Source organism: Daktulosphaira vitifoliae, unplaced genomic scaffold (genome assembly GCF_025091365.1).
Source record: "Daktulosphaira vitifoliae isolate Bord-2020 unplaced genomic scaffold, ASM2509136v1 Scaffold_1, whole genome shotgun sequence".
NCBI classification, from domain to species: Eukaryota; Metazoa; Arthropoda; class Insecta; order Hemiptera; family Phylloxeridae; genus Daktulosphaira; species Daktulosphaira vitifoliae.
In genome coordinates this window covers 82,427,875-82,455,814 of record NW_026099572.1, presented here as the reverse complement: position 1 = coordinate 82,455,814, position 27,940 = coordinate 82,427,875, and the positions used below count along the sequence as shown (strand labels likewise).

At 28.3% G+C, this 27,940-nt stretch overlaps 5 protein-coding genes across 6 annotated transcripts; all 5 read right to left on the bottom strand.

The window, feature by feature from the left end:
- Positions 1 to 314: 314 nt before the first annotated feature.
- On the bottom strand, positions 315 to 14,341 carry LOC126896878 (uncharacterized). 2 transcript variants are annotated; one of them, XM_050670021.1, is made up of 6 exons: positions 14,179 to 14,339; positions 13,832 to 14,119; positions 13,664 to 13,757; positions 13,098 to 13,115; positions 776 to 943; positions 316 to 697 (listed from the first exon to the last, which is right to left on the bottom strand). In XM_050670021.1, exons 1-6 carry the CDS (start codon positions 14,251 to 14,253, stop codon positions 489 to 491), a joined length of 852 nt encoding a protein of 283 aa, XP_050525978.1. In that variant the 5' UTR covers positions 14,254 to 14,339; the 3' UTR covers positions 316 to 488. The 2 variants fall into 2 exon arrangements, with proteins under 2 accessions (XP_050525980.1, XP_050525978.1); XM_050670023.1 differs by lacking the exon at positions 13,098 to 13,115 and having other exon boundaries at positions 315 to 697; positions 14,179 to 14,341.
- A 1,983-nt stretch (positions 14,342 to 16,324) lies between these two features.
- LOC126895891 (jerky protein homolog-like) lies at positions 16,325 to 17,806 on the bottom strand. The gene is made up of 3 exons (XM_050668211.1): positions 17,620 to 17,806; positions 16,721 to 17,526; positions 16,325 to 16,543 (listed from the first exon to the last, which is right to left on the bottom strand). The coding sequence occupies exons 1-3, from the start codon at positions 17,804 to 17,806 to the stop codon at positions 16,325 to 16,327; spliced, it is 1,212 nt and encodes a 403-aa protein (XP_050524168.1).
- Positions 17,807 to 19,247: 1,441 nt separating this feature from the next.
- On the bottom strand, positions 19,248 to 20,369 carry LOC126895887 (uncharacterized). The gene is made up of 2 exons (XM_050668197.1): positions 20,255 to 20,369; positions 19,248 to 20,062 (listed from the first exon to the last, which is right to left on the bottom strand). The coding sequence occupies exons 1-2, from the start codon at positions 20,367 to 20,369 to the stop codon at positions 19,533 to 19,535; spliced, it is 645 nt and encodes a 214-aa protein (XP_050524154.1). The 3' UTR covers positions 19,248 to 19,532.
- Positions 20,309 to 21,256, bottom strand: LOC126895882 (uncharacterized). The gene is made up of 3 exons (XM_050668182.1): positions 21,085 to 21,256; positions 20,947 to 21,006; positions 20,309 to 20,860 (listed from the first exon to the last, which is right to left on the bottom strand). The coding sequence occupies exons 1-3, from the start codon at positions 21,254 to 21,256 to the stop codon at positions 20,472 to 20,474; spliced, it is 621 nt and encodes a 206-aa protein (XP_050524139.1). The 3' UTR covers positions 20,309 to 20,471.
- A 4,164-nt stretch (positions 21,257 to 25,420) lies between these two features.
- On the bottom strand, positions 25,421 to 26,599 carry LOC126895875 (uncharacterized). Its single transcript, XM_050668169.1, has 2 exons — positions 26,185 to 26,599; positions 25,421 to 26,098 (listed from the first exon to the last, which is right to left on the bottom strand). Exons 1-2 carry the CDS (start codon positions 26,597 to 26,599, stop codon positions 25,524 to 25,526), a joined length of 990 nt encoding a protein of 329 aa, XP_050524126.1. The 3' UTR covers positions 25,421 to 25,523.
- Between the last annotated feature and the right edge of the window lie 1,341 nt (positions 26,600 to 27,940).

The following is a 27,940-nucleotide window of genomic DNA, read 5'->3' as shown; positions in this document are numbered from 1 at the left end:
TAATATAAGAACCTACTAAAAAGCATCTATCAGTGTAAAGTTTTTAACATAATTTAGAATGAAAAGGTTTTAAAGCAAAGATTGTTTATTTCAGCAGAATGTCTTTAAGGTAAAAGTTATTTCTTTTTATAAAATGTGTTTGATAATGATTGATATTTTGATTTTATTAGGTAAAGATATTTACCAAATAAGGCAAAGTTGAGACACCTTACGATTTTCTTAAATTGTGCTACACTTCCAACTATGTATGTCCATACAAATAAAAAAATTATACTTTTCCTTAATGAGATATTGTATTTTTAATCTTTTGATTTAAAAGTAAATATATGACAGCTATGTTATTATAAACAATGAAATACAATAAGATATATTTACATAATTAAAAACTAGTAAGATAACAAATTTGTATAATTTAACACTTCTCACGTTAAAGAAAATGAGTTTGCATATATTACTTAGTCATAATTATTACATGATTATGTAAAGATTTAAGATGAAGTAAGATTTGTAACGACACCCATATTATATTCGGTTTTATATAAATACACACATTTTTCATTTTTATAATCAAATTTAGTAGAATAGTTCCGGTATAATATCCAGTTATCTAGTCGATAATCATAGATATAAATACATGCATTTAAGTAATAAGCAGCAGCAAGAATTTCTAATGTATCCCACCAACTTAATGCAATTTCTGTAAGAATAATTATAAGTAAATTAATATTAAAAAGTCTCCATGTCAGCAAATTATAAATATAAATATACTGTATACCTTTATTTTCATAAAACCCATCATAGTATGTTCTACAAAATGGACAATAATAATTTCTTTTAATTATTAGTTTATCAGCACAAATATAACACACTCGATGGGTACATCCACTGAAATAATAAGTAGGATATTTACTATCATAGCAAATTGGACATTCTGTTTCTTCATCTATTGAAATATTAAATAATGATTTAAAAGTATTATTAGTGTTCAAAAATTAACAATTTGTCATAATTTTAAAATCTAGATAGTTTGATTTACAAATTTGAATATATTTATATAAGTAATAATTGTATTTATACAGAATTATCGGTTTATCATAAGCCACTCCATCACTCACAGAATTAATACAATAATCGAGTGGTTTATGATAAACCCATGTATAAGTAATATATCGTCGTCTCATAATAAATTTTTATGTATATTAAGTAACCGTTTTTACCTTCGATGCGAAGTTAGAACGTATTATTTTTACTACGATATGATTACTTTTGTTTCCTTCTCTAAATTTTGTCAGCATAATAGGACCGTTTGCACTCAACAATACCACAAAAGATTAAAAATTATATTTAAATAACTAGAATTTCACTCAATCCTCACAAATGGTTATATTTGCCAAAGAGTACCGTTTTTAGCTACGATGCGAAGCTGAGAAGGTATTGGTTTTACTAAGATGTGTTTTTTTTTGTATCTGTTATCACTTTTTCTCAGCTTTTTTTCATGAGAAGTAGTATTTATAAACATCTTTCATTCGACATACTATTTTTTTAAATCTGATCATTTCCCTATATACGAGGGGGGTTCAAATCTAAAAAATGCATGTAGAAAGTAGAACTTTTTCAACTTAACTTTTGAAAGTGTTCCGGAAAGTCTGACACTTTTATATATATCTTAAATTAAAGCTAATGTAATGTACTTTAATTTGAAAAAAAAAATTTCGGACTTTATTTTATCTTCATGGTGAAAACAGACATTAAACTTAATAAAAAAAATACGATTTTTGTAAAAAAATTCTTTTTTATATTTTTAACTTTATAATGCTATAACTTTTCGAAAGATGTATGGATCAATATAATTCTTTTTTTTGTAGATGCATGATGTCTTTACCTATCATTTGGTATATTTTTTTTATAAATCTGACTTTTTACCTGCCTACAGGGGGGGATTCAAAATGACAACTTTTTCACAAAAAATTGACTTTTTCAACTTAAATTTTGAAAGTGTTTTATTATTGCAAAAAAAAATTTCGGACTTTATTTTGTCTTCACGGTGAAAATGGCTACCAAATGCTATTATTGTGTGAAAATTCTCAATTTTATTTTTTACATTTTTAACTTTATAATGCTATAACTTATTGAAAAGTGTATTGATCAATATAATTTTTTTATGGGAAATATTGTTTTTTAATATTCCTTTTTTCATTCGACATACTTTATCTTAATCAGGATATTGATAAGGAACTAGCAGTTTATGAAGCTTTTGGAATAATCCACCAATTTTTTAAAATTAAATACTATCTAAAGATTTGCATAAAAGCGTTTTTTTTTTATAGTGATTTTAATCACTGTCAGATATCATTATACTTGATCCAACTATGTCACGTCACCACTGTGCCGCGACCTCCCTGTGCTGGGTTTTTTTAGTTTTAAATTAATAATATTTTTACTATAGTTTTTTTTTATATGTAAATACTTATTTTTAACACTATCTACAGATTTGCATCGAATCGTTTCCTATGATAGTGATTTGAATCGCTGTCAGATATCATCTATACTTGTCTCAACTATGCCACGTCACCATTGTGCCGCGACCCCCCTGTGCTGGGTTTTTAAAACTATATTGCACAATTTAATGTCATTAAATATTTTTTATTTATTTTAGCTTCGATGCGAAGCTGAGAAGGTAAAATTTTACCATGACGTGTTTATATTTTTATTTTTTTTTTGTCTGTCACTACTTTTGCTGAGGTTTTACTAGATCAATTTTTTTTAAAAATACGTCAAAAGTTTACAAATTGTATCTTGTTGAATAAATAACAAATTGAAAATTTATCCCTGGTTCCCCGGAAATAGGGGAAATCTACAATAAAAATTACAATTTAAAAAATCTATAATAATTGATTTTTTTTTCTTAAAACTGACATACATTTTTTAAAAATAAACAAATCAACATAATTTTTTTTTATATAGAAATCTTAGGTATTTCTTTTTCATATGATATAAATTTATTGTACACAGGGGAGAATTCAAAATGGCAACTTTTTCACAAAATTCAATTTATTCAACTTAATTTTTGAAAATGTTCCGGAAATACAACATCTTTTAAACATATGTTAAATTAAAGCTTATGTTATGTACTTTAAAAAAAAAAAATTGTCCTGATGACTTTTTTCTACGTGCAAATGGCTGCTGTAGTAAAAAACATGCTATTTTTGTGTTAAAATTTTCGATTTTCGATTATATATTTTCAACTTTAAATTGTTATAATTTTTAAAAAATGTATAGATGTCATATATTTTTGTTTCTTAATACTTTATATGTACTTCTTTCATCCGACATACATTTATTTTAAATCGAACAATTTTTCCTTATACAGAGGTTGTTCAAAACTTGAAATATACGTATAATAAGTAGAACATTTTAACTTTACATTTGAAAATGTTGTGGAAATATTGCGTTCTTTTAACATATGTTAAATTAAAGCTTATATTACGCATTTTAAGTTAAAAAAAAGTGTCCCGACAACTTATTTCTGTATCTTCTATGTGTAAATAGCAGTCGAAGTTGAACAAATAATAGGAGTCAATTTTGTTTTTGGAATAATCTACCAATTTCCTAAAACTAAACACTATCTACAGATTTGCATCGAAGCGTATCTTATGATAGTGATTTTAATCACTGTCAAATATCATCTATTTTTTAGTTTTTATTTTTTTATTTTAAATACCCTATGGGTTTGCCATCGTAATGAGCCCATTAATTTTTGTAATAGTTATATGTATGTAACTTACATTAAATATAGGTTTAAAGTTATTTTGAATTACACAATGAAATCATATCACTAAAATGAAATATTCTTTAATGATCATAATTAAGTATGTATAAACGTATACATACTTTACTAAACCAAATTATTGAATTTGATTTCAAGTCTGAAATTAAATTTTTTTTATAACTTCATTTTTGATATTAATATTAATTAGGAAACAATTTTTTATACATGAAAAAAATTTTTTTAAAAATTTTTTTTTATCAAGTTATTATTGATTTTTAAAAATAATCAGTGTAAAATGTCATTTTTTGGTTATTTTTTGATCTTTTTAAGTTGATTTTTATGAAAGTTTATAATTTAAAAATTTTGAACTTTTAAACACTATTTTAACTCAACTTGCAAGTTTAGAATTTATACCATTAAATAAATAATTTTATGAGAAATAAAAAATTGTATTTTTTAGATTTATATGTGGTCAGGAACTTATTTTTTTGGTATTTTTATAGTAATAAATAATTTTAATAGAAATCTTAGTTATCATTTCTATATAACTCTTGGTGTTTAAATAGATGCTACAATTGAAATATTGAGAACTATATTCCATTATTCCGTATAAACTATATTCTATTGTATACTATAATATACTGATATTATATTATAATATTCAGAAATATTCCGTGTCTAGTTTCATCTATGATTTCGTTCGCTTTTGTGTTGTTAAATTTTATTTTAACCTATATTTTTTCAATTATTTGTTTATGTGTTAATACTCGTTTTTAACTAAATATTAATTATATCAATATTTAGTGGTGATGGAAAGATCTAATTGCAGATTTGAAATCAGTACGAAAAATTGGTTTAGAAAAGTATATTATTGACTCTGATAAAAATTCTTTGTAGACCAGTAAATTTATTTATAAATAACAAACAATTTCTTTTGAAAATTTTTGTATTTTTGTAGCCTTTCAATATTAATACACGTTTTCAATAAATGTATCAACAACTTTATAATTATTTTAAAACAACTCCGTAAAAAATTACAATAATAAATTATTAAGTATCAATGTCATACTACAATGAATTGCTATAATAGATATTTAATTATATATTATACTTATAAATTGTTACGTTTCGATAAATATTATGTAAATTAGTAGTGGGGATTGTCCATTACTCGCGAGTGCGATCAACGGCACAAACACATTATTAACAATTATATTTTTTCTCAATAAAGACTTATGTTATGTGTAACTATTTAATGTTGTTTTTCATATTAAAAACACAACATAAATTATAGAAATTCTAATTAGAAATAATGACTGAAATAGAAGTTTATTTTGTTTTTGGAATAATCTATCAATTTCTTTAAGTTAAACACTATACACAGGTGTGCTATCACTGTCAGATATCATCTATACTTATCCCCACTATGCCACATCTACACCGTACCGTGACCCCACTGTGCTACTGTTTTGTTTTTTTGTTTATATCTAGTTGTTATAAATTTTGACTAATATTCTATTTGTTTAGCTTAATATCAATTAGGTGTTGCGCTCTAGGCGTAACTTTAGCACTAGCATTTTAGCAGCGTCATTAGAAAATTATAACAGTGCTAGAGAAATTACAATTATAAATCAGAGATCTATACAAAAGATGGCAGTTACTCGTGCAACAACTGCTTTAGCAAAACACGAATGGAATATAGAATGTGTTGATAAATTAAAAATAAGAAGAGAAAAATTACTAAAAATTATTGATTCATTTGAAACCGTTCAGGAACAACTAGAGTTACCTGGACCGAATAGAAATGAAGAACACGACAAAAAAAGAGAAGACTTTGAGAAGAAATACTTCAGCACTTTAGGAGAGTATGGCAAAATAATAATGAAGATACTAACACCCACAGCATCATTGAAAAGGAGATCGACTATACCAATATCATCAAATAGAATGAATATGTCACACTCCCGCTTGCCACAAATATAACTTTCACAATTAAATGGTGATTTGCTAAACTGGAAGGCATTTATATTGCGATTTGAAGCAGTGATGGCAGAAGAGTTGTCTTTACAAAAATTGTATTACTTAAAGTCTTGTTTGAGTGAACAACCATTGAACATTATTGCATCATTACCTGCACAAGACGACACTTATGAACTTACTATAGAGTTGTTAGAAAAAAGGTATTATCATAAACGTCGAACTATTCAATGGAATATCAGAGCGATACTCGAGATGCCTTTCGTTAAGACTGCCTCAGATATGTCATTGAACAATTTTTTAGATGATCTTTTAAAACACAGACAGGCACTAAAAACATTAGAACAAGATGTTGATTCATAGGACACTCTGATGATTGAGATCGCATTAAACAAATTAGAAAACAGTACACTATAGCAGTGGGAGCTATCGTTAACGTCCAGTGATGTACAGCCCTACAACGTTTCTGAATAGTTTTTGACGTCAAGAATAAGATCATTAGAAGCTTATGAGAGCCTTTAGTGGTACCCACCAAACTCATGTGATAAACAAAGGAATAGTAAAAATAACTATTCAAGAAATCAAATGTGCCTTATTGCTCAAGGAACTCAAAATTGTCTAGTATGTTATTCAAAGTGCAGTAAATTTAAGAACATGAATTTGTATGAATTGCAACAACGTATAAGGTCGTTAAAAGATGTGTTAAAATTGTCTTACTATTAATCATGGTGTCAAGGATTGTACTTCCAACTACTCTTGTAGAAATTGTAATAAAAGGCACCATTCATTGTCACATTTTGAATTCAACAAATCTAATGGCAATTACCAATCTATAAAGTAGAGCTATAGAACAAGAATCCAACATTAATGGAACTTCTCAAGTCTCAAATAATACAGACACGTTAAGGCATAGTTAAGAATTAACGTCAGTTGTTGGGACATCTAATGTGACGTGTGCCACACATATTAATAAACTAGGGTTTACCACACTATTATAAGGATCGGTGATTTTGGCAACTGCCATAGTATACATAAAAAATAGCCGTGGCGAATGTGTGCCTTGTTCTCAGTTAAATTTCATGATAAAGGATTGTTCAAACAAATTGCAATTAAAAATCTGTAGTTCAACAGCAAAGGTAGCTGGCATTGCAGCAGTCAAGGCTGAATTTCAATGGTCTACATCTACAGAAATTATCTCGAGATTCGATACATTTAGAACAGTTGTAGAGTTACACACTTTGCCCATCATAACTGGAAAATTGCCTACTTGTTCAATTAATATAGCAAATTTGACCTTGCCTTAGAACATTCAGAACGAGTTTGCTGATCTATAGTTTCTTAATTCAGGTTCAATCCATTTACTTCTTGGAACCGATGTGTTTCTTAAGGTTTTAGAATGTGAGCGATATCAAGTGTTTTCAGATGTTTATGTTCACCGTACAACATTAGGATGGATATTTTCTGGACGTGTACCTGGTGATGATGTTCAGTCAGAATCAATTAATTATAATATTTGTGTTGGAATATCACTACATGATGCAAACTACAATCATAATTTATCCTTATCATTGACATGTACCAAACACCATCTTCAAGTACAGGAAGAAGTTAACGCAGAAGAACATTTCAAGGCTAATGTAAAAAGAGATGAAAATGGAAGATTTGTTTCTTAAACTACCCTAAGCAAAGTATATAGATGAACTGGGTGGCTCACTTCAAATGACTCACACTAGATTCTATAATTTGGAGAATCGTCTACAACGGAATGAAAAATTAGCGTTGGAATATGATAAATTTATGCAAGACTATCTATCAAGAGGACATATGAAAATTGTAGAGAACGAAAAAGACACAGGTGTTTACTACTTACCACACCATGTAATTTTAAAGTTAAGTAGCACAACAACTAAGACTCGTGTAGTGTTTGACGGTTCTGCAGCGTCTTCTTCTGTTGTATCACTTAACGATATCATGATGCGTGGCCCTACTGTTCAAAGTGAAGATACTCAATTGTACTTCGGTTTCGACCTTATTCAGTCGTTCTCACGGCGGACGTAGAAAAGATATATCGACAAGTACATGTATATCCTGTTGATTGTGATTTGCAGCGGATAGTATATTGATTTCACCCAAGTCTCCCTCTCACACGCTATCGTTTGTTAACCGTAACTTACGGAATAAAGTCAGCTCTTTTTTTGGCTACTCGTTGCCTCAAAGAGCTAGCCAATCAAGTTCAGGAGCCTGAAGTGAAACGTGCAATCCAACAAGACTTTTATGTTGATGATTTTATTAGTGACCCTACTAATGTTAAAAAATGTATTCAGCTTTACCAAAATGTGTCAAAGGTATTGTTGGGTGCAAGAATGCCTCTCCGAAAATGGTGTTCAAATTTTTAAGAAATTCTCAACAACATTCCTGCGTCTATTGGTGATCCAACTTATCTATTGAGTTTAAACAATGAAGGTACTGTAAGTGCTTTGGACCTATCATGACAGCCTGCATTGGATCAATTAAAATTTTCATTGAAAGAATGGGTTCCTGTTAAACATATGACAAAACGTACTCTTTTGTCTGATATGAATAGAGTGTATGACCCAATTGGGTTTTTTTCACCTATTCTAATAAAGGCAAAATTTTTATGCAACAGTTGTGGTCACTTAAATTGGATTGGGACACACATCTTACAACAGAACTCTAGTTATGATGGGAAGTATTCTATTGATCTCTTGAGTAAGTTGCGTTATTCAATATCCCACGACCTGTCGGNCTTAAATTGGATTGGGACACACATCTTACAACAGAACTCTAGTTATGATGGGAAGTATTCTATTGATCTCTTGAGTAAGTTGCTCAATATCAACCTTCACAATCTATTCAATCATATGGTTTCTATAATGCCTTGCAAAATGCATTTGGTGCATGTTTGTATATTTGAGTAATGACAACCAAAGGTAAATGATCCTCAGTACTTTTCACTTCAAAGTCTCGAGTTACGCCTATGCATTAATCAACTATACCAAGGCTAAAATTGTGCGGCGCTGCACTACTGGCTGAATTATTAACTGAGGTATTAACCGAATTGAATAAAATTGAAATATCAATAACAGATGATGATATAGTACTTTAGACAGACTCATCTATTGTTCTTCCCTCGATCAAAACATCGTTTGCATCCAATAGTGTCGCGAGAATCTTAGACACTACAAGTTCATCACAATGGAGACATGTTCCTATTGATGACAATCCTGTTGATTTAATTTCTAGAGGTCTGTCTTGCATTGATTTTGCAAACAATTCTAAATGGTGGAATGGACTGCAATGGTTACTCATGGATTCAAGCAGATGGCCAATTGTAAATGAATTAATAGATGAATTGCCTTAACTACGACTTGTAAATCTTGCACTTGTAACTTCAACTTCTTCACGTGAATTATTAGATAATTATTCGGAATGAATGAAATTGGTAAGAGTCAGATCCTGGATTAATAGATTTAAATTCAATGCATGCATTTCGAGACGATCAGGTGATGTATTAAAACATACTGAACAATATTTAAATGCAAAGGAGTTAAGTGATGCTCGAATAGATTGGATAGTGTTTGTTCAACAATAATTATTGGCATTTGTATCTGAACTTTCTGAATTAAAAACTATAGGAATAGTGCCCATGAAGAGTCGTCTATAAACTTTGCGACCATTTGTAGATATTAAAGGACTCATACGTGTGGGTGGTCTGCTTACAAATTCAACAATTCCATATAACTCAAAGTATCCCATTATACTTCCATCAAATGGAAAAGTAGTTCGTATGCTATTTGAATACTGATATAAACAGTTGTACCATATCGGACCACAAGGATTACTGGCTAATATGCATGAGTCTTATTGGCCTCTTCGTGGTAGATCGACCGTACAAAATGTGGTTTATAATAGTGTCACAAGTTTTCGGTTCAAACCAAAATTTACTGCTCCATTTATGGCGCCATGACCTCATCAACGTCTTATTATCGACCGACCATTCAGTATATCTGTTGTTGACTTTTGTGGCCTACAGCAAACAAAAGTGGTATCAATTAAATCATATATTTCATTCTTCATTTGTTTTGCTGCTCGAGCTGTCCATCTTGAGGTAGTTAGCTTTTTGATAACTGATGTTTCATTTCAGCTCTACATCGCTTTATGCGACGTCGTAGTTTTTGTGCTAATTTGTATAGCGATAATGGTACAAACTTTACTGGAGCAGACGCTATGTGGAATAAGTATTTTAACGAAGTCAGTGGTCAACAATCGGTAGACAAGTACTTAGCTGATAAGGGCATCATGTGGGATTTCATCCCTCCGTCATCTACTCATTTTAGTGGTATTTGGGAAGCAGCAGTCAAGTCAGCAAAGTCACATTTATACTAAGTCACCAAAGGCGCTCTATTAAATTTCGAAGAACTAACCACAATGATGTGTTGAATTGAAGCCATTCTAAACTCTAGGCCGTTAATCGCTGTATTAATTAATCTTACAGATTATGAAGCACTTACACCAAGTCATTTTTTAATTGGTAGTTCAGTTATTGCAACAATTGAACCGGACGTGTCAAACATTTGTCATAATAGGTTGCATCGGNCACCAAGTCATTTTTTAATTGGTAGTTCAGTTATTGCAACAATTGAACCGGACGTGTCAAACATTTGTCATAATAGGTTGCATTAGTACATNCAGTTATTGCAACAATTGAACCGGACGTGTCAAACATTTGTCATAATAGGTTGCATCGGTTCGAATTAGTACATTTAGATATGCAACTTTTTTGGCGACTTTGGATAAAAGAATATCTTCCACAACTACAAAAAAGAACAAAGTGATTGACTCTAAGCCATGATATGGAAATGGATGAGGTTAGTGGAGGTTTTTCTTGGTCAAGATGGTGTTGTTCGGATGGAATTATGTTGAAAAGACCTGTTGTAAAGTTATGCCTACTATCAAACGCCAAGGATGAAGACCAACCAGATAGTAAACAAGAATATCTAGATCGTGGTTGAAAGCAGGAGCTTTCAACGGAGGGTGAATGTTTAGCTTAACATCAATTAGGTGTCGCGCTCTAGCCGCAACTTTAGCACCTACTCACAGTTCAACATACATAGCTGAATTTCAATTATTTTCCCTTCCTTTCCCTGCCAATGTAACATTAGGTTAAGTAAAACTTTTTTTTTGAGATAAGAAATTTTTGTGTTAACTTGGAGTTCAGTGTGTCTGTTATATTATTTTTGTTTAGTTTTGTTTTAAGAACAGATATTTTAAATTTAAGGTTCCTATGTTCATTTTGTGTAATTATTCTAACATAGTAAATTTTGTTAAAATATTTAATTACCAATATTATTGTTGGTAATTGTTTATTTATTTTTAATATAGTTCTGTAAAACTGCATTTTATTATCAAATTATTTATTTTAGTTTTTTTTAGTTTTATTTAAACATCTATTGTTACCTGGCCATTTCACTCTCCTGATTAGTGTAGACGAACCCTCTCTATTTAGGGTACTTACGTTTTGGTCAGAAGATCCTTCCCTTACCTTATACAGTCCACTTATAAACATAATCATAGGTGTCGGGATAAGCAGCATAGAACTTTTAGCCCACTGCCCCCACACTATTGATAATTTTGTTGACCAAACGGCGTTGGAATTACAGTCCCTACAGTGTTGGGCTTTTTAATATTTTTGTCTAGAACTATTATAAAAATACAATATCTCTTGTATTTCTTAGACCACATAAAAGAATACGCTAATTCAATAATATATTTAATTTTGGCTTTTGCAATAATATATAGTAATGATGAGTCAATGGTTTTCTTCGCGTCTTTGAGGTACCACAAAGGTATTAAATAAAGAAAATAATAGTCAAAACTCAATTATAATATTTGGACTGCAAGCCGATGAAATAATGTTACATATATCTATAATAAGGTATTAAATATTCTTGACAAACTATCCCCAATATTTTTTTTGTGGCACATATATAAGGGCTCAAGACCATGCTTTTTCCGGGCAATTACTTATCTCTGTTTCTCATGTTTCCTTCTCAGATAATTCTCTATCATTATACACTCTAGTGTATTCTTTGCGTGAATATCTCTAGTCTTGAACTTAATTTATTTCACATAGAGTAAAATAATTATTTTATAAAACAATATTTTGTTAAAATAACTAATATCTTACTTAGAAATGTGATGGTGTCACGTTACCATTATCGTGAGAATTATTTTAATAAAATACAGACAGCACATCCGCTTCTTGAGACTGATGAATTAACAAATAATATTGATTGCCAAATTGGCAATAGTTCTAATTATTATAAAAACCCAATAGACCTGACCATCGTGGTCAGTCGACTCCAGTGCCTTGTGTCATTCATCAGTCTCAGTACTCGGTTGTCGCTGTCCGGCTTACTGCTTAAAGTAAAGTCTTTGTTTATTCCTTTTTAAACCTATCTACTCTCTTCCACAACATTGCACAGTACTTGTGTCTTGCACTTCGTCTGCACCTCGTACTTTGTTATACTCCTTATCTGGTACGCCCAGTACTTGTGTCTTGCACTTCGTCTGCACTTCGTACTTTGTTATACTCCTTATCTGGTACGCCCAGTATTTGTGTCTTGCACTTCGTCTGCACCTCATACCTAGGTGTTACCCTGATTCCCTTCCTATAACAACAGCCCTTTGACACCCACAGCTAACCCGGAGTGTCAGATGATCACGGTGACTGCTGTAAGACAACACGCACGTGAATACCTAGACAGCAGGCACCACATCCTCATATTCATCTTCGTGCATCATAACCTTTTACATATATTCATTTCTTTTATTGTGTTACGACAGAAACAAACATACTTTTATAGATCAAAAATACCTCTCTTCTTGTTAATACAATAATCTTCTTTTAATTTTAATAAACGCTTCGAATAACTTCAAATCACCGGCCGAAAATTCTATCATCATTATGTCAGGGATTATTAGGTAATAGTAGTTTTAACACATTAACTACACTAATCAAGTAATAACTAGAAATCAAAGTACTTATGTTTATTGTGTCTTTACGAATAATACTATTATAATTCTTTACTATTAATACCACCCGATTAACCTTATTTTTAGTTATTACAGTTTTACATATTATATTTTACTTACACATATTTTTATAAATTTTCAGAGTGAAATTATTACTGTATATTTTATATTTGATGAACTTATTTCTTTTGTTAGATATTTTATTATTACACTTATCGATTCTCCATAATATTATAATAAGATTACTGACACTAATGGTTAATTTAATGAAAAAAATTTAAATACATGTACTTGCCTTCGTCAGTTGGTATAGCTATATAAAAAATATATATATATATATAATCCTTATTAATGTTATGACAAATTGAAATAAGATTAAATATTGTAATAATAATACTTAAGAAGATAAGTTGAATTATTTTATAGTACACGAAGTATGTCGCTGATATTCATTAAGATATAGACATTTTAAAAACCTCAGCAAACATAAGAGTAAGAAGCAGAACCCATAAAAGTAAATGTGTCTTTTATTTTACTTTTTTAAATTTCTCTACACAGAACTATTATATCAATATATTACTTTATCTCTCAAATAATTGAGCGCTGGTTGTACTATTTAACTACTTTATTATATATTACAATTTATTGTACATAATTTACTTTTATTATACTAATTAACAACAATTATTTCTGTAAATCATAACGCTAATTAATACTATATTATCTAATTCTGATGTAATTGTCGAGCTATAATATTTTCATAATAAAAGCTAACAAAAAAAAATCTCTCAAATATTACAGGACAGTGGAAATACAATATTTTTATTTTTAATATAATTTATTAATATTATTAAATCATACTTAGTGTTTCAGCTTTCGTAGTCTTGGCTATGTAATTTTTAAACATCTCTTTTGTTTCAAAAAGTTTTTCAATATCTTCGTTAGATTTTAAATTCTGTGATGAAATTAAATAAAAACATTTTAATGATACACCGGTAGTTTATTTTTGAGATTACAAGAGAAGCTTACATTTACTATATTTCTCGCAAAATGATAGATTAGATTTCGATCTCCGCATATTAATTCAGACAATATTAAAGCCATAGCTATTTTAGTATAGTGAAATTCAACTGGTACTGTATACGGCGTAAATTCATGTTTCGTATTTGGTTCTTTATATGTAAAACCTAGACTGCTGCATTTTTTTCTTTTCCAATCTGCATCAACTGGATTGTAATAGTGTAAAGAATCAACAACTTCAAAGTCAATTTTTATTTTGTTTGCATTATAAATATATTTATAAGGAACTACTATGCACTAAAATGTGATGAGTTTTTAAATAATAAAATATTTATTTAAATTATAAATACTTTTACCTTATATGAATGATTTAAATTAATATAACAAAAAAAGGTTAAAAATACAATATATTTTATATAACAATATGTCATTTTAAACGAACGTTACGTTGGTCTTTTTGAATAGCGTTAATATTTTAAATTTAATATCATTAAATTATTTTACAGTCAAATTCATTTTATATACGTTTTCGGTTAATAAAAATGAAATAAATAATTAGTATTGAATAAAACACAAAGTATAAATTTAAATACATTTATGTACTATAAAAATAGTAAATAATTAAGTAATTATTCAAAAATAACTTCTTCTTGTAGAAAAACTGTACAAGCAAATAATACATATTAAAAATTAAAAAGACTTTTCTATTATAATTGTAAATGAATTATTAGCCAAATATTAATTTTTATTTAATATTTTTTTTTTTTAAATAAAATTATGTTGCTATTCTTGTCAACTATCATAATAATAGATATTGGTCTTAAAAGATAATTACCATAAATTGTCTTTAATATTATTTTTTTTTTTTCATAGCGACTCATACTACCCATAAGAAAAATATTATTAATGTGCAAAATTTTACACAAACTTAAATAAATTGTAGGATGAAATCTGGTTAAATAAAAACTGCATATGAATGTTCAATCTTGTCGTGTTCCTGTCCCATTGATGATACGACTTTGTTGTAACCCTAATAGCTTTATAAATAAATAAAATATTTGAGTCCTAACAGACTCAATAATAAACTTTTTCTCCTGTAACATTACTAAGGGGAATGTCACCGGCTGTTAGTCGTAATCCAAAAGAATAATAAGACTAGGGGTACTCAATAATTACCAGCACAAATTTTTCGTTATATAAGATCGTATAGAACCCTGCTGTGTTTTTAAAGAGAAACTCTTTATATCTTTACTTATAATAATAGAAAAGGAAACATAGTTCAATAATGACGCAAATGTATTAATTAAAACAAGATAAAACGTTTAAAACAAGAATACATTTAAAATACAATAAAGAAATACACTATAGTAAAGATATTATTGTCAAAAACGTACTACACAAAAATGATATAATCTACAGTGCTCACGAGATACTCTCCTCAACAATTTATTTCATTTTGTCTTATATACTAAAATATTTTGTTATTTATATCTAATATAAATTTAATAAAGTAACTATTCTCAAAAATATTTATAAATATAAATATAAATATCTTATAAAAATAGATCAGGAAATTACAATTATGTTACAATTAAACTAAATATTATAATATTTAATAAAATGTTATACTTCCAGATTTATAGATACTAGACTATATTACATTCTCCTATGTTGGAATAAAAATATGTCCCCATATTTAAAAAAATTAAGTAAGTAAATTTTTACAATTAAAGAATGATCAATAGGAAATTTTTTTTTGAATTTTAATTGTGTTATGAACATTAAAATATGGCTTTATTTTAATACAATGAATCGAACACATCATTTTCATTAGTAGTTGAAAATGTGTTTACTTTTAATCGTGTATTTCATTTGTTGTTAACAAACACGTTCGCGTCTTTACATGGCGTTATATTATTAACATCCACGTATACATTATTTTTTGATGATTGTTTTATTAACACGCTTATATTAGTTTCACCTGTATGTATGTATGTTTGTAACTCTCCAAGCGCCACGCGTTATCGCATATTCCGTCGTCTATGGCCTTGAGACTAGACTGTCGTAACGCATTCACCCCACCATATGACGGAAACACTATTCCTATATAAATTTATTTTTGGTTATCGTACCTGCAAACGCGTGTTTGTCATCAATATTATATATATACAGTAGGGTCTCGATAATCCAAACGAGATCGGGGAAATGGGTCGTTCGGATTACTTATGGCTTAAAAAAAAACATCAATTTTATCGTAATTTAAATTATGAAATTGTATTTTTATCTGTATTAATCGTGTAAAAATTCGTAATTTCAAAAGAATATATAAAATATACAACATATAAAATAAAAATGAAAGTATAAAAATATTAATATAATTATGGGAATATGTAATTATGAACCTTACTATTTAAAATATTGATTTATTTTTTTTTTTTGTACACTGGTTTCTATTATGGATTGGTATTCCTTGTCCCGTAAACGTCTAAGCAACATATGTTCTTAGCAGCTTTCATCGTTTTGTTCAGCCCACTGTATGACCGTATTTAACGCTTTAGTGGCATCTGAAGCAGATATTTTTGAAGGGGGCAAAAATTCATCATCTTCTTCCTTCTCAATGTCTTCTTTGGTTACCGCATGTATGATTTCATCATCAGTTAAAATTTCCTGTTGCTGTATCTCTTCATCGCAGCCCCCAGATGCCCACTGTTGAATTTCATCCTAAGTGATGGCTGTGTTTGGAGCCAACTTGTCTAAAAGTGGGGTAAGGATAATATTTTCCCCCTGAACTTCATTGGTTTCGTTCACATCCACCAGTTGTGGACTAAGTTATTTCCATGATATTTCAATCAGATGTGACGAGACAGATAACCAACAATTAGCCAAATTAAAAAAAACATCTTTAAGATTGATTTTTTTCAAAGCTGCTACCAAGTCAACTCCGTTTTCTTCATCCGCCAAAATATTCGTAAGTAAAGTTTTTCGGTAATTCAATTTTATAATTTGGATAACATTCTGATCCATTGGTTGAATCATAGCAGTTGTATTTGGTGGAAGAAACATCGCAAAAATTTTGCCATCTTCACTTATAAGTTCATCTGCAGATGGGTGACCTGGGCAGTTATCCAATAGTAATACAGCTTCCATAGGAAAATTGATTGAAGAAAGATGACGACGAACACTAGGAACAAATTCATTGTTGAACCAATCTAAAAATAAATCTCTTGTTACCCACGCATTTTTCTGCCCTCGGTAGTACACAGGAAGTGCAACCGATTTAAATGCACGAGGCTTGTGAGCCTTTCCTACAACAAGTAAACGAACTTTATGGCTGCCCGTCGCATTAGCGCAAGGCATAAAAGTGACTCTTTCTTTCATAATCTTTCTACCGGGAGCGGCTTTTTCTGTAGATAAAAGTAAAGTATGGTCAGGCAACAATCGCCAAAACAATCCAGATTCATCGGCATTGTAAATTTGTTCTGCTTTAAATTTTTTTTGTATGACAAGTTCTTCAAAGTCTTTTTGGAACGGTTTGATGCAGTCCTCTACACTCGAAAGTTTTTCAACAGAAATTTTGAGACGCCATATCCCATGACGCTTTTTGAAGTTGTCTAACCAACCTTTGCACGCATTAAAAGCATGGTTATTTTTTGAGAATTGGTGCTGAAAAGATCGTGCTTTTTCACAAATCATTTCACCGCTCACTGGAACGTGTTAACGTCTTTGTTAAATAAACCACATAAAAACTGCATTCTCAACATTTGGATTTTCTGGTTGTTTCAACGTTTTACACTTACCTGGACCATTTTCCGTTTCAATGACAAACTTCTCTATTTTTTCCTTTTTTTTTTTAATATCACTGATGGTAGATACACCTATCCCAAATTGTCTTAAAATTGTACTGTAGCTGGTCCCTTTGTTAATTAATTTTATAACTTCTAACTTATCCTGTAATTTTAATATAACATGCTTACGTGGAGCCATTTTAAGAAAAATACGCTAATAAATGTTACAAATACGCAGTGTAAAGCGATCTTTATGCAGTATGACACTCAACTGACGAATGTATGTAATCGACGTTCATATCTAACGTATCATATCTAAACGACGTACATGTGCGATGTCTGATGTACAAACATAATCGAAAAATTTTATTACCGGAAAATATTATTTATAAATAAATATGTACATATTATAGCGATAAGATAATTCTCAAGCCCGTTCGGATTACCGCATCTTTCGGATTAGCCTGTGTTCGGATTATCGAGACCCTACTGTATAAACAAATTTTTATTTTGACTGACCCACCCGCATGTCATACGGCTTTCGTATATATTTCTACCGTCGTTTATACTTCAGGTATAACATTAGTCCGACCCGCCCACCACAAAACACGGCTATACCTAGTGCATGATACGTTTACGTACTTAAGTCGCATTATTTGTATATATATATATACNGTCTTATGATTTATTAGTGTAATATATGTATATATATATTAGGGTGGTCCTTAATGTATAGATGCGGAATTTTTTTTTTCAAAATTTGATCGGGCTACCCCCGGAATTTGTTCAAAACTATAAAAAATAATTTGTGTCAAATTTCATTAATNTTTTTTTTTTCAAAATTTGATCGGGCTACCCCCGGAATTTGTTCAAAACTATAAAAAATAATTTGTGTCAAATTTCATTAATTTTGGTCAACCCTAAGCCGTGCCTCAAGAGGGTTGAAAATTTAATCATGAGGGTAGTTTTTCAATAATTGTAGTTTATATAAAAATTTATGATTTTTACATAAAAGTTTATAAGACAAAAATTGTAGATATGAATATTTTACATAAAAAAGTTATTACTAAAAAAGTCATAAGTCAAATATTTACCTCGCAAAAGTTAAAAGTTCAACCAAATATATGTTTAAGAGTAAAATTCTGAAATTTTCACAATTTTAATATATACAATGAAGCGTTTGCGTTATAAAAAAAATGCTTGAGTAAAAGTTGTTTTAAATTAAATATATCATATTTTTTGTAAAAAAAAACAGTTATGAATTTTTTAATTTATAAGTATAAGTTAAACTTAAACTTAAATAATAAGTTTCGTTCTAAAATAATTGTAAAAAGACAACGAATCTTTTTAATCTTTTAAATAATTATAAATAATGCAATATAAAATTTACACATTATAAATGATTACAATATTTTACAATATCCAAATTCATGTATAAATTATATAAATATAAATAAAAAATGAATAAATAATAAAAATAATTTATCCCATTAGTGTAGTTTTTTTACTGTTAGGGAATTGCTTTTGATATCGTGTTATTACTTGTAATATGTACTGTTTTTGTCCCTCGTTTTTAAAGTTTTACTTATCACAAAATCTTCTATTTTTTTATTTTTTATAAAGTTTGATACATCATTGAAGTCCAAATATATGCGTTTATTTTTAATGACATAATATTCTTGCCCATCGAAATTTTCAGTATCAATTCTTTTAATGTTAAATGCCATTTTAGTTTTTGTCTCGTGTGGAATATGTTTATCGAAAAATGCTAAAGCAATGTTGTCTGAAGTTAAATACCATAAATGGTTAACAAATTTTTTCAAATTATTTTTAGGTAATTCTTCATCTATGGTTTTGTACTGGAAAATATTTTTTAAAAATTCTAAATCTTGTCGAGGCGAAAAAGCAGCAATTGGCACATTAAACTAAACTTTGATGTATAAATTAACCAAGAAAATGCATATTCTCGAGATTGAATTATATTTTTTTTGTGTCAACTTGAATTCTTCACGAAAAATAAATATTTTAAGAGTATAAAGCGCTTTTGACATCCATCGAGCATGGTGAATCGCTCCTGGAGCTCTAAATAATACACCTCTAGGCGGAACTCCATTTAAAAAAATTACTGTTAGCTCAAGAAATTCTCTATAATCTTCTCTAAAGTGGGATAGTTTTAATTGATTTAAACAAAACTCTAAAATATGATCAATAGAACTTTGCAATTTTTCAAAAATAAATCGATCGTCGATACCGGACTTGTAATTTTCAGTATTAATTTTTGGCCAAGACTTTTGAAAACAAAGAAATAAGGGGACATTCGGTCCTGAAGTTACACCAAATTTTGCGTGAAATGTACATTTTAAAATAATCTCGTAAATATGATGATGACACGGAAAGTATAAAATGTTTTTTTCTAACCATTGTTCTAACAAAACACACGTACCTCCAATCCTGCCTAAACGATAATTAATATTACTATTTATATTTTCAATTAAATTTTGAAGGATACAAAATTATAAATAACAGTTAATATAGTTTTAAGTAAAAGTAACAACACGAAAAACGGTGAGTTTTTACACAAAAATAATAATTTTCGTTTAACTTCGACTGAATAAAATAGATAATAATAAACAATTGTTTTATTTACCTGAGTTAGTGGCTGTAGTATTAAAACTCATAGCTTTTACGTGATTTGTTAAACCCCAATCGACCAACGTTTGATATATAGCCTCAGCCTGTGATTTAGAAGTTCCGTTTAACATCTTTGGTACTGCTAATAGTTGGTCATTTCCATTATTTGAAATAATTATAGGTAGTCTATCAACTATTTGTTTACTACATAAATCAGGTAATAATTTGCCGTCTCAATGTAAAACTAAGGCATTGAGATTAGACACAGAAAATTTGTCGCGAATTTGTGTAGCTAAATTCCAACGTATTTTTTCACGATGTCGTTTAATTGATGACCTATTAACTATGATATCATTGACATCATGCCCTAATGATTCAGCCACTGCAATTATAATGTGCACTGCGTCTCGGTCGCTTATTTTGCACCTATCTAATGCTGAAGATAACTTTACAGTCATTATGTCTATTGTACCTCTTTGTTTTATGGAGCTTGATATTGGCAAAACATTAGTTTTATTAGACGGACCCGGTGAAAAATTAATATCTTCTAAATTTAATATTTGATCTTTAGTTTTTTTAACATTGCCATCAAACAAATTACTGAAGTCATCATTGTTTACAACTATAAAACAATATAAATTAATGAATATAATGATGTATAAATCGTTGTAGATAATTTATAGATCGTAATATTTTAATCTAACTCACAATAATCAGGCAAACCTTCTTCTGTGTCGTCGCTTGTAGAACAGAATTCCACAGTTTTAGCTAAAATTTAAATAAAAATTGCATATGACTGAACAATACTATACTATTCATTGTTTATTTATAACTCAAAATACTTACTAGTTAATTTGAATTCATCTTCATTAAGTTTTCTTTTTATCTCAAATTCTTTTAATTTTTTAAATTGCTTAAATTCTTTTTTTTGGTAAGTTACATCAACGCCAATAAGTGATCCTGGATGACCTTTTTGTTTTTGACTTATTAAAAACTGCTTGTCTATATTAATAGTCATCATGTCTAATGCATCTGCATGAGCAATATCAAATAGCTCATCAAAACATTGTACAAATTTATTTTCTTTATCTATTTGAGTATTTGTACGCCGACTTGATTTTTTTTACAAATTACGCCATGTATTGTACAATTCCTCTAATTTTGGTAAACAAATACGAACTTCTTTAGTAGGTATTCGAGCTTTTTGCCAGAATATCAATTTTTTATCGATTACTAAACGCGCACTATCACGAACACTCAAATTAATTTCTCAAATATTAAAAAATAATACCGATAAAACTTGTTTATTTGATGGTAATTTACATCCAACGAGTTGATGTGAACTATTACCAATTAAATAAATACTTTTTCGTAAATTTCTTTTAGTCCCATTAAATAGAAAATTAATAATTGAGTTTAAAAAATCATAAAATACACAGACTATAGATTATCTCAATGAAACCTCAATGTTAAACGTTAACGTTTATTATTGATGTAAAGATATGAACTAAAATGCTGTAGTTTATGATATCGCATGTAATCAACACCGTTAATAATAATAGGTATTTTTAAGTAGGTAATGTCCAATCTAACCATACTATTTCGATAATATTTATACCTTGTAGAAATCAACAAACAAAAATAATCTACTAGTTTGTCAATATAAACGTGTGATACTATAATAAAAAACTCTAGAAATGAATTTTTGTTATTTTGTAATCGAATGAGTCGTTTTATGGAAAAAGTACTAGAGACAAATATTATTGAAAATTTAATTAAAAAAATATTTTATCATTAGATATATTTTTCTATCGTTAATACTTTAGGATATAATTGCAAAAAACTACGCAAAAATAAATATGCCCATTTTTTTCATTTTGTTTCCAAATTTCATTAAGTATTGATTATTACTTTATAATAAAGATCTTTAAATTAAATAATATATCTATATTTATATATTTAATTTTTTATTACTTTTTAGATTTCTTTTCTGCATTAATTATGATGTAGTATAATATAATAAACAAAATATTATTTATATAATATAAAAATAAAAACATATTTGTTCTTATTAAATATATTTTAGCAAAATGTTATCTTATCGCTATTTATTTAAATAATTACAAATTCCAAAGTACAAAAATATATTAAAAAATTTAATTGAATTCAATAATTGAAAAAGAACAATTAAAAATATTTATAGCACAAAAAATCTTTAAATAAAAAAAATATATGCATTGTGTAATCATTGAACGACCAATGACAAAAATATTCATTAGATCTTAAATAAAAAAGAAATTCAAAAAAACAATTTTTATGATTAGAACAACATAAAAAATATAATAGCAAAAATAATGTACAAAATGAATGATAGAAACGAAACTATTCATTAAATTGAAAATTCTTGAACGAAAGTTCACAAAAATTATTACCAACTTGAAAGTTGTTTATAATACAACACTGTTGATTTTTCAACAATTATAAGTCATCCGCAGAGTATAGTTCAATAAAAATTTGTTTAAATTAAATCTATAGTCTCTGCGGCAAAAAATGTAAGAGTTATAAGGTAAATTGCTTGGTCATGATTTATCAAAATTAAATGTTTAGATGATTTCATCAATTGAATCTAGATCTTTTTGATCGTTTTTTCTTAGAAACTTTCTTTGTAGAGCTATTCGTATATAACTTTTTAATCTTTGTAGGATTATCAGTTGGTGTATCAAAATTATTTATGCCATCAACATTGTTAGATAGTTCAATATTATTTACTAATTTTTCTAGTTCGATTGTATTAATTGTTTTATTAAACACATAGGAGTCTATAATTTCTCGGGGAAATCTTTTGAGCAACACAAAAGGANTCCTACTAGTAGATCTTCCATTGGAAATTTTTTTGGTAAAAAACTTGTTTTAAGACCCAACTTAAGTATTTCAGTTTCTTCAACGGAAAAAACAATGTTTGTGTAATTTTTAACTAAATCGTCCCCCCAGTTTTTAGAAAATGAAACTACCGGACTCTTATTAAAATTATCTATTTGACCCTTATTTTTGTATTCTGAAAGTAAATTTTGAAATTTTTTATTTAACTTTTCTTTTTTTGTTTTAAATTTATGTTCAACCACTTGGTACATCTTCAGCTCGAAGATGTCCCACTGTGATTGACTCAAAAAATTAGAGAGTTTTAAATGTAATTGATAAGCCCCCATTTCTAATCTACTTCTATTGCGATAATGATTTATTATTTCTAACTTAAGAAATTTCTCCTGAGCGAAATTTATTGACTTGTAAAAATTAATATTATTAATTAAATAATTAAATATAATTAAATAAAAAATTTGATTGATGAAAAATGAACAGTTGGGGAGTACTTTACATCAAAATGTTGAAGACTGCAAGGGTAGTCGACACAAATGGAGGCACTTGTTATGTACACGAAGGGCACACAATGGCATAGATTGGTATAGCAATTCTATACCCACTACGAATCACTAGGGTGGTTAATCCATTAAAGCGACTATGAGCTAAGTACACCATAGAACCACGTAGCAAGGGCTAGCAATGGTGGCGAGAACGCAAAATTCACAAAAAGGACCGATAATAGTTCGGCGAGACACAATAAACACGTAGACTAGCATCCGACGTAATGACGAACCCTCGTACAACCGGTGGTGGCAGCGCGAGAGACGTTATCAGTTATAGAAATACGATGTAGCAAAACGCCCTCTCGTAATGCGTACCCAACAGACTTAGTGTAGAAGGGTTTCCGAGGAACTCCTTTAGGGTTTCTTGTCATAAACACAACTAGGAAACAAGAAGGTGCTAAGCCCCTCAATTGACAAAATTACCCCCAACATTTTTTTAATTTACGTATGTTTTGATATGACTTATAACTTATAATACAACAATAATTTTGTTGAAATTTTATTTTCTTCAAAATTTTAAAATAGCCATTATTCAGCCTTATCTTATAAAAAAATTTTGTGGGTCGATGATAATTTTAGGACAAGTACATATTAAGTTATTATTTCAACGAAATTATTATTTGATCAAAAATAAAAAAATATGTCTAACCTAGTTGGACATTCTGTATAATTGTTTGGGTTAAGATGAAAATTNCATTCTGTATAATTGTTTGGGGTAAGAAGAAAATTCAATTAGCACCCTCCAAAATGTTAGTTAAATGTTAGATTATTTTATGGTTTAAGTGTTATATGTATAATTAAGTGACTTAATTAGAATAAATTTAATTATTAAAAACTAAAGCTCTATGAAATATACTTCATCAATAATTAATAAATTATTTATTAANTTTTTATAAACACCATTGGAACTTTAAAAAAGAATATATAAAAATAAATATTACTATGATAATTTCATAAGAATTCGTATGTTATTTTCAAAACAAAAATGAAAAATATGTTTAAAGTAACGCGGTTTTGTTATTCGCTTAATAGACTTAGTGTAGAAGGGTTTCCGAGGAACTCCTTTAGGGTTTCTTGTCATAAACACAACTAGGAAACAAGAAGGTGCTAAGCCCCTCAATTGACAAAATTACCCCCAACATTTTTTTAATTTACGTATGTTTTGATATGACTTATAACTTATAATACAACAATAATTTTGTTGAAATTTTATTTTCTTCAAAATTTTAAAATAGCCATTATTCAGCCTTATCTTACAAAAAAATTTTGTGGGTCGATGATAATTTTAGGACAAGTACATATTAAGTTATTATTTCAACGAAATTATTATTTGATCAAAAATAATAAAATATGTCTAACCTAGTTGGACATTCTGTATAATTGTTTGGGGTAAGATGAAAATCCAATTAGCACCCTCCAAAATGTTAGTTAAATGTTAGATTATTTTATGGTTTAAGTGTTATATGTATAATTAAGTGACTTAATTAGACTAAATTTAATTATTAAAAACTAAAGCTCTATGAAATATACTTCATTAATTTATTACTTGAAACATTAAAACAAAATATAACTCTAAAATACACTAATACAAAATTTAAAAATATATTATTTATATATTTTTAATAATAGTATAAAATGAATGATTGATTAGCTGTTACTATTAAACTATTATATCTATTCTAACAGTGGAATTTGGATTTTTTTTTTATAAGAAAAACAAAGGCGTCATTTGGGTGGAGACAACTAGGCTTTTTCCCCAGTCTAAATTTTCAATACATATTGAGGCCGTATAGTGTTTTAAATTGCAATATTAGCAAGACACAAAATATCAAGAATGTGATGCAGCTGACATACTTTACCCACTCATTCTATGCACATGTGTATATTATTATAAAAAAAATGACACTTACTCATATGATTGACTTTGTCGGATGGTATTTCCACATTAATTGGATTTGATTTGTTTTCAGTAGATATCTCGACGTTTGACACGTCAGGAGTTTTATTCTTACGATTTGAATTAAGAGTATAAGAATTATTTACTTTGTCTTCATATTTATTTGTTAGTCTAAGTTTTTTACGTGAATCGTTAACGTCGTCGAGATGAGCTCTCTTCTTTGATTGATAAGTCTTGGAAGTTTCAGGCTTTTGAATCCTTGAATCCTCGTCTTCATCAAATGTTAAAAGATCTTTATAAAATTTTATAATTTTACGTTTACTTGGACGTTTGCCAACATAATGAGGATTTAAACGTATGTTGATGTCGATGACAGGAGTTCTATTCTTTTTTCGATACATCTTGTGGGTTTCAGAATTGTTAATTCTTACATTATCATGTTCACCAGAATTATTTACTATTTCGTCTGCATTAGTTTTTTTACTAGACACATAATAGTCTATAATGTTTTGTGTAATTCTTTCGATCAATACAATCGGATCTATTGAATCAAAAATTATAAATATTTTATGTAAAATATATAAATTGTATATTAAAATATATTAATATAAAATAAATTAATCTTACTCATATGTTTGACAGCTTCGGATGGTATTTCCACATTAATTGAATTTGATTTGTTTTTAGTAGATATCTTAGCGTTTGACTTATTGCGAGTTTGATTGTTACGTTTCAAAATTAACGCATCAGAATTTTTTATTTGTCTTTTATTGACAGTTGTTTGTTTTTTAGTAATTTTCTTAACATGGCCAACATTAAGTGTATTTTTTGATTGAAACGTCTTGGAAGTTTCAGGCTTTTGAATCGTTGTATCCTTGTCATCATAAAATGTTAAAAGATATTTATAAAATTTTATAATTTTACGTTTACTTGGACGTTTGCCAACATAATGAGGACTTGAACGTATGTTGACGAGAATGGAATTTGATTTTCTATGTCCAGTTTTTAGATGGCTTATAGTCTTTTTGGTTTTGTTTTTCATGTTTCAGTTTTCGTGCAGAGATATAAATTAAATATGTGACTACAAAAAATCAAATATTAAAGAGGTTTTGGGCAACTTTTGTGGGGTTTTCAGGCTTAAGAAAATGTCCGTGTCACACCTAAATCGCCCGTGACTGTTAAAAAATATTAACTTAAACAATATAAATTTATAGTCATGGAAACAAAAAGAAAAATTTATATAAAAACAAATAAATTGGAATAGACAATCGCTTTTGCATTATGTAAAACGAAAAATATATTGGCCATTAAAACTTTTAGCCAGAAAAATTTTAATTAAAATTATATTTATTGTTGTAAAAGTTTGTAAAATTTTCATTTTCTTTATCTAAATTTTTTTTTATTGTTGCATATTATATTTTTATAATTGTATTTGAGATATTGAAATACAAAAATGTATAAATCGACATAAATAAGTTTCAAAAATTTTAAGGTAGACAAATTAGTTATAAACTCACGTGAAATTAACAAAATATAAAGGGATGACATATTTATTATATGAATATTTTTCTTATAAGTAATGATTAATTATCAGTCTTATCAGTTATTCTAATTTGATCAGATATTTATTCTTGTTCTAAACCATTTAATTTCTTGTAAAATAAAAATTATATTAGAATTAAACATTTTTTTTTAAGATAATATGCAATTTATCAGTCATGGAGTATTTTTTATGTTGGTATGGACCGTTAGTATATTATAATAAAAAAAATGTATTTTCTATAATTCGAGTAAGAAGATTTTTATTTTGGCAATTTAACTTTTCTTAACTCTAAATGGTAACTTGATAACTTTATTTTTATCACTAAAATAATCCGGAATAACGTTATTTTTATGTAACAATATTTGTTATTCAAGGAATAATACAATTTGTCTGAGTTTCATAAAGAAATTTTATATTATAATTAAATTTTATAAATTTAATTTACATTTATACAAATTAGTAAAAACGATTTCAATTGCTACACTTTTAATAGTGTAAACATTATGATACGCTCACTGATGATTAAGTCTGAACGAATGTTTCGATGACTTATGAGTTCAGGTGTTCCGTATAGACAAGCTATCTTTCAAGTCCTCGGCAAGTGACGTAGACACGCACTGTATTTACCAATCGAAAAAAATTGTGAAACGGTACTAGGGACTCAGGAGGAAAGCAATGAAGGTGGGCAATTTGATTTCCGAGACTCGGTAATTTAAAAAAAAAAAAAAAAATTGAAAAAATATTACTAGGAATTCAATTTTGTTGAACTTTTAACTTTTGCGAGGTAAATATTTGATTTATGACATTTTCAGTAATAAATTTTTATGTAAAATATTCATA

Excerpts from the sequence above, each read along its gene's own strand:
- LOC126896878 (XM_050670021.1), bottom strand. The coding sequence starts at position 14,253 with ATGACATATTGTTATATAAAATATATTGTATTTTTAACCTTTTTTTGT. Across the intron at positions 13,758-13,831 it reads TTGCGAGAAATATAGTAAAT|AATTTAAAATCTAACGAAGA; the intron begins GTAAGCTTCTCT and ends ATTTCATCACAG. Across the intron at positions 698-775 it reads TGGGTTTTATGAAAATAAAG|AAATTGCATTAAGTTGGTGG; the intron begins GTATACAGTATA and ends TTATTCTTACAG.
- LOC126895891 (XM_050668211.1), bottom strand. The coding sequence starts at position 17,806 with ATGGCTCCACGTAAGCATGTTATATTAAAATTACAGGATAAGTTAGAA. Across the intron at positions 17,527-17,619 it reads TGAAACGGAAAATGGTCCAG|TGAGCGGTGAAATGATTTGT; the intron begins GTAAGTGTAAAA and ends AACACGTTCCAG. Across the intron at positions 16,544-16,720 it reads AAAAAATCAATCTTAAAGAT|GATGAAATTCAACAGTGGGC; the intron begins GTTTTTTTTAAT and ends GCCATCACTTAG.
- LOC126895887 (XM_050668197.1), bottom strand. The coding sequence starts at position 20,369 with ATGTTAAACGGAACTTCTAAATCACAGGCTGAGGCTATATATCAAACG. Across the intron at positions 20,063-20,254 it reads TACTACAGCCACTAACTCAG|GCAGGATTGGAGGTACGTGT; the intron begins GTAAATAAAACA and ends ATTATCGTTTAG.
- LOC126895882 (XM_050668182.1), bottom strand. The coding sequence starts at position 21,256 with ATGACTATTAATATAGACAAGCAGTTTTTAATAAGTCAAAAACAAAAA. Across the intron at positions 21,007-21,084 it reads AGATGAATTCAAATTAACTA|CTAAAACTGTGGAATTCTGT; the intron begins GTAAGTATTTTG and ends TTTAAATTTTAG. Across the intron at positions 20,861-20,946 it reads AGAAGGTTTGCCTGATTATT|TTGTAAACAATGATGACTTC; the intron begins GTGAGTTAGATT and ends ATTGTTTTATAG.
- LOC126895875 (XM_050668169.1), bottom strand. The coding sequence starts at position 26,599 with ATGAAAAACAAAACCAAAAAGACTATAAGCCATCTAAAAACTGGACAT. Across the intron at positions 26,099-26,184 it reads CGAAGCTGTCAAACATATGA|ATCCGATTGTATTGATCGAA; the intron begins GTAAGATTAATT and ends TTGATTCAATAG.